Consider the following 6,002-nt stretch of genomic DNA (forward strand, 5'->3'; position numbering starts at 1 on the left):
ATGATTGCTCTGTGTGTGTGTATGTGTGTCCTCTGAGTTGATGTGTTCTGTCTCAAGTGCCCTGGTGTGCTGCACCCCCATGTGTGGTTCAGTTTTGGGATTTTTTTTCTTAATTGTGGTAACCAGATAGGTAACAAAACCTGTCATTTCAGTAATTGTCACACATACAGTTCACTGACATCATGTATGTTCATCCTGTTGTTTAAAAATCACTATCAATCATTGGCGAACTTTCCTATCACCCTTGATAGATGTTCAGTATCCCCTAAGCATGCTGTCTTCCTCTTCCCTCTACCACCGTCTACTTCTGGTGATCCCATACCCACCACTCTCACTGCCATCAACTCGATTCCAACGCACAGCGACCCTGCACTGGGCTCCAATGCCGCTGAGCTGAGCTTTGGTTCCTGGTTTTCGTCTCCTGCCCTGTAGGAGTGTGGCATAAGTAGGCCCCCAAGACCTTCCTGACCCTCAGCATCCCAGCCTTTCTTTAGAGCAGAGAATTGGACTGGATGATCGGCCCATTCTCTTTCAGCTGGGTCATGCTGAACATCAGCCCAGAGGCCCTTTGCTATTGGGTTTACTGTCTACTTTGACTTCTGGAGCTTTGTTCCCCCGGGGCTGGTCCCTGGTGCTAGGATTTGACTTTTTGGAAATGATCTCTTGCTCATTGAACACGCAGGAAGCTTGAGTGTGAAACTAGCTCATTAACACACACACACACCAAAACCACAGGGCCTATCGGCCTGTCGTCATCAGGCAGACGAGAATAGTGCAGAACCCTGTAGGCAGAGAGGAAATGAAGTTGAGAGAAGGAGGAAGACACGGCAGCGAGAGAAAGAGGGCCGGTGGCGTGGAGGGGGAGAGCTGAGGTGCAGGGCCACCGCGATGGTCAGAAGATGGACGAGGTGGCTGTGAAGCAGGGCTGTCTGTACCTGCAGCAGCAGCAGACTTTTGTCAAGGTAGGAAGGAGCAGGGCTGGGCCCCCGAGCAGCTGGAGGACTGCTGGGAAGGAGGGGGTAGTTCCCAGAATGCCCCAAACCCTTCTGAGATGGCAGTGACCCTGCCATCTTCCGGATCTCAAAGCCCCCAGCCCCCCACCCTCAAAGGGCTTACTCCTTAGCAGAGTCTTGCCTTCCAAGTGGGAACCCCTACAGCTCTTTGCAGATGGCCGTTCACCTTCCTGCGGGTGGGGGCAGGGGACGCTGCCTCAGCTTCTCACCTCCCTTGCCCTGTGGTGATTTCTGGTGGGGGACAATTTAGGAGGGGGATGGAAGGAACAGCTGTGGGCATCATTTGAGATGACAGTGGTGCTTCCGTCCCTGCTCCCAAGTGGTGTGACATTGGGTGGCCTTCAGCTGGAGTTGGGGTTCTAGGGGCCCTGGAACTTCTCCTTCCCTGGCCTCCTGGAATGAGGAAGTCTTTCTCCCTCTGCTGATCCGCCTCCCCCTCCCCCCTTCCCCCCAGCCCAGCCCTCAGGAGATGAGGCAGCAGAGTTCAGGGGCAGAGGAGAGGCAGGCCTGCTCATCGGGTCTGTCCACCAGACTTGGTCCAAAACCAGAATGGCAGGCAGTCTCGGTCGGACTTTGAGACGGTGGCATGAGACTGCCTCTCAGGGTTGGGCCTGCCCGGCCTTCTCTCGGTCTGCGTCCTTGCGGCTGCTGTCTGTCTGTAGCAGTCTCACCTGCCCCTTGGGTAGAACTTGGGTACCCCGGGTCCTTCTCTAAGGCTTTCTCCCTCCTGCGGCCTCTGTTATTCCTCATCATTCTCCTGTGATCTCTTTCTCTAACCTCCAATCCCCGGTGCCTGCCCCAGCCCCTGGCCCAGTCTCTCCTCTCCCCCTTGGTCACCATCTCTTCATCTCTTGCTGGCTTCCCCTGCCCCGCACCTGGGCTCAGAAATGGCGGCGTTTCCGGGCTATGCTGTACCGAGAGTCCGGCTGCACGCTGGCCCGGCTGGAGCTCCAGGAGTGCCCGGAGAAGCAGCGCCGGGGAGAGGCCGCCCGGCGCGTGGTCCGCCTCAGTGACTGCTTTCGGGTGGCCGAGGCCAGTGGGGAGGCCAGCTGTCCCCGGGAGACCAGTGCCTTCCTCCTGGAGACCAAGGAGCGCCAGTGGCTGCTGGCGGCCCCCACTGCCGAGCTTGGTGACTGGCTGCAGGCCATCTGCCTGCTGGCCTTCCCGGTGAGTGATCTAGGGGGGCAGCAAGGGCGTGGGGGCTGTTGCCTAGCTACCCCACGTGGGTAGACACTGTCAGAGGCAAGGAAGGTCAGGATGCTGGGACAGGGCCTTGGGGGGAGAGCCTGATCTGCAGTGCAGACAGGGGCAGCAGCTGGGTGGACCCTGGCGTTTGGGGCTGGTGATGCTCATGGGGGATCGGGGCCTCTTCCCCAGGGCCAGAAGAAGGAGCTCTCAGGGACTGGGCTGGAGGGCCAGCTGGGGAAGAGCAGCCGACCCCGCATGGCGGAGAACGAATTGTACAGCAGTGCGAGCTCAGGTGCTGGGGAGGGCCCAGGGTGTGGTTGAGGGGAGGTGCAGCCTGGAATCTTCCTGTCTTGTGGTTGCCTTTAGCCCTGACCAGCCCCCTTATCAGTGGCTCCCCATCGCTTCCGGCCAGGGCCCTTGCAAGGTGGGGAGCCCAGCTTTGCCTGAGTGTCAGCTTTCACCCTGGCCTCACCCCCATGTTCCTAGGCTTGCTGGTGGCAGACAGCAAGGCTAAGAGGTTCCAGTGAGGGGGCGCTCCCTTCGGGAACACCCCGGTTTTAAGGTGTCTTATAGAGCCATCCTGCCTCGGCTGTTCTGCCTTGGCTGTTCTGCTCTCCCAGTGGGCGTGGGGGCTGCTGGACAGCGGCTTCATTTAAGCCCCACCCCACAGAGGGCACAGCCTGGTGCATAGACTGACAGACTGACAGCTGCCAGGGCAGCACCAGGCTTCCCCTGCGGCTCCGCAGGGCTGGGGAGGCAGCTGGTGGGGAGCAGGGTGAGAGGCACTTGAATGGGTGAAGGGTATAGGCCTTGTGGCCCCGGCAACACGGGCAGGAAGGATGTGGGCACCAGGCTGAGGTGGATGTGGCTAGGTCATGATGCCTCATAGGGGTGTAGGCACCTGAGTTGGGGGGAGCATGCCCTTGCAGGGAGCAGCTCAGCCTACAAGGTCGAGGCTGGAGGCGTATGGGTACATGCATCCCGTGCTGTCGAGGGACATTCTGGCCAGCTCCTGCAGAATGGGCAGAGCCGGGGCAGGCCAGCTGTTGCCCACTAACCGCCTGTTTCTCTCCCCTCTGCTCCACAGTGGTGGCCCAGAAGAGGTTTGCTGTGACCATCAGGCCCACTGAAGCCAGTGAGAGGTGTCAGCTCTGGGGGCCTCATACGCTCCGGGTTGGGGAGAGTGCCCTGGAGCTGTGGGGCGGCCCGGAGGCAGGCACCCTACTCTACAGCTGGCCCTACAGGTTTCTGCGGCGCTATGGGCGAGACAAGGTGTGAAGGGAGCTCCTTGTGGAGCAGGAGGAAAGAAAACTGGAGAGGTGGTGAGGGCAGAGAGAGGGGGAGAGAGGGAGAGCAAGAGCGAGAGAGAAAGAGAGAGCAAAAGAGAAAGGAAGAGAGTGCAGGTAGGGGAGAAGGAGAGAGGAATCAGCAGGAGAAAGACGAGGCTTTCGGTCCCTCTGAAGAGCTCCAGTCTGGAAAACCCACAGGGACAATCTTACCCTGTCCTGAGAGACCGACTCCACTGGCTGCAGGTTTTGCAAGGACTTGGGGAGTCTCGGTGGTGCACTGGTTAAACACTAGTCTGTGAGCTCCAGAAGGTGTGGGGGATACCTGGGGGAGCCCTTACCTGCCCCCTACCCATGGGCTCAGACAGCTAGAGCAGGAGTGACCTTGGCAGCAAAGAGCCCTCTTGCCACTCACTGCCATTCAGTCGATGCTGAGGCACAGAGACCCGCCCCCACCCCTATACCCCTGGAGCCCAGTGGGATTCTGAGACGGTAACTTTATGGGGGTAGAAAGCCCAGTCTTTCTCCCACAGAGCTGCTGCTGCTGGTGGTTTTGAACTGCCAGCCATGCTGAAAACCACAGCCAGTATCAGAGAGGAAAATTTTCTTCTTTTTTTTTAATGTGTCCTAGGCATGAAACAGCTCTGGCCACGATTTAGGCATCAAGCTAGGATGAACAAAGGGCTGTCAGTCTACTCTGCCCTTGACTGATATAAGAGCACCACCACCAATCAGGTGTCTCTTGCCCATAGCCAAGGGTAGGAAAATTTTCTTTTGTCCAACAATACCTTGGCTTCCCAAAGAGAGAAGGTTCAAGAGCATTCCCCCTCAGTGGAACCCCTGGGCCTTGCCCTTTCCCCGACAGCAAGCCAGGGAAGGTGGAGAGAGGCGGAAAGGGCGTGGGAAGAACAGCTCTTGGGAGCGGGGAGCTGCTGGAGGCAGGAGCTCATGGTTGGAGGTGGGTTCCAGCCGCCTGACCCATAGCCTCCCTCTCCCCTCTGCCCAGGTGACCTTTACCTTTGAAGCAGGCCGCCGCTGCCTGTCTGGAGAGGGCAACTTTGAGTTTGAAACCCAGCAAGGCAACGAGATCTTCTTGGTTCTGGAGGAGGCCATCTCTGCCCAGAAGAACGCAGCCCCTCCAGGGCCCCAAACCCAGGCAGTCACCATCCCCAGTGGGCTATTCCAGCTGGAGAGCCCCTACTCCCGGCCCCATGACTCACTGCCGCAGCCATCGCCCACCACAGTAGTGCCCACGCCACGGTCTCGGGGTGCCGAGGGGGAATACGCAGTGCCCTTCGATGCTGTGGCCCGGGCCTTGGGAAAGAGCTTCAGGGGCATCCTGGGGGTCCCTCCCCAGCTCCTGGCTGACCCTCTGTATGACAGCATCCAGGAGCACCAGGCCCCCCGCCCCGACAGCATCCAGGAGCACCAGGCCCCCCGCCCCGACCACATATACGATGAGCCTGAGGGAGTGGCCGTCCTCTCCCTGTATGACAGCCCCCAGGAACCTCAGGGTGAGGCATGGAGGAGGCAGGCGCAAGTGGACAGGGACCTTGGCAGCCTCCAGCATGTCTTTCCAGCAGGGCAGGACCGCTCTGCCTCGGACTGGCCTCAGGTGACTGAGTATGACAACCTCATACTCAAGAAAGGGCCAAAGTGACGGGGGAGATGGAGGAGGTGCAGTCCACATCAGAGCAGCTGTGGGATGCTGGGATGGGGGAGTGAGAGGCTGTGAGGAGCAGGGCGCGGGGCGTTTGTGGGCATGTCAGGCAGACCTCCCCCTGTAGCTTCTGCTGCTGGTGACTCCTTTTGGTCACTGCACCCACAGGAGATCCTCCTGCCCCTCATGTGTTCCTGATGGCTTGGCCCTCTTTCCTTTGGTTTGGTGACTTGTCCTTCTTAGTGCCCACGGGGGGTGGTGGGGACAAGAGGGGCACCCTGGGGAGACCCGCCTTCCTCCCACTTCTGGTCCCAGTCTGAGCAGAGCCTGGGACATTGGGAGCAGAGGATAAGAGGGTGCAGGGCGCAGCCTTGGAAGATGGATACCTCTTTCCGTGGGGCTCAGACTTCTCTGTGGCATTAAACATCTCTGACACATTTCTGTGTGGCGTGAGGGCTGTGGAGGTGGGGGTGGCACTGTGGCAGCCTTGTGGGGGAGGGAAGGAGAAGGGAGGGAGGGGAAGTGTGTGCCAGGTGGCCCCTGCCAAGTACCTCCTCACCGCTAGGCCTGCTGCAGGGTCAGAGGTCTTGGAAGCCAGGGCACCATGGGAAAGGTGCCCAGGTGTCTCTGATCCCTTGCTGGCATTGGGACCCACACCAGAAACATGATGGGGAGGCAGAGGGGTGGCATCAAAGCTGGGCCGGAGGAGAGTTGGTGATTATTGGGCTTCTTGTGGACTAGGCCTTACTGTGGGCCAAACTGCTGCTGACTCACAGTGATGCCGAGTGAGACTAGCATGGCCCCGTGGAGTTCCCTAGCGGCAATCTTCGTGGGATAGAATCACCGCGCCTTCGT

The 6,002-nt window shown here is 59.3% G+C and overlaps 1 protein-coding gene and 1 non-coding gene across 3 annotated transcripts; one reads left to right on the plus strand and one right to left on the minus strand.

The window, feature by feature from the left end:
* Window positions 1-899: 899 nt before the first annotated feature.
* Window positions 900-5,147, plus strand: DOK2 (docking protein 2). 2 transcript variants are annotated; one of them, XM_075555730.1, is made up of 6 exons: window positions 900-962; window positions 1,899-2,180; window positions 2,391-2,493; window positions 3,289-3,473; window positions 4,494-4,886; window positions 4,920-5,147. In XM_075555730.1, exons 1-6 carry the CDS (start codon window positions 900-902, stop codon window positions 5,145-5,147), a joined length of 1,254 nt encoding a protein of 417 aa, XP_075411845.1. The 2 variants fall into 2 exon arrangements, with proteins under 2 accessions (XP_075411845.1, XP_075411846.1); XM_075555731.1 differs by lacking the exon at window positions 1,899-2,180.
* Window positions 4,106-4,248, minus strand: LOC142455896 (small nucleolar RNA SNORA48). The gene has a single exon (XR_012786006.1). It is a non-coding gene; the product is annotated as a small nucleolar RNA SNORA48 (small nucleolar RNA).
* Window positions 5,148-6,002: the final 855 nt, after the last annotated feature.

This window comes from Tenrec ecaudatus, chromosome 8 (genome assembly GCF_050624435.1).
Source record: "Tenrec ecaudatus isolate mTenEca1 chromosome 8, mTenEca1.hap1, whole genome shotgun sequence".
Lineage (NCBI taxonomy): Eukaryota > Metazoa > Chordata > Mammalia > Afrosoricida > Tenrecidae > Tenrec > Tenrec ecaudatus.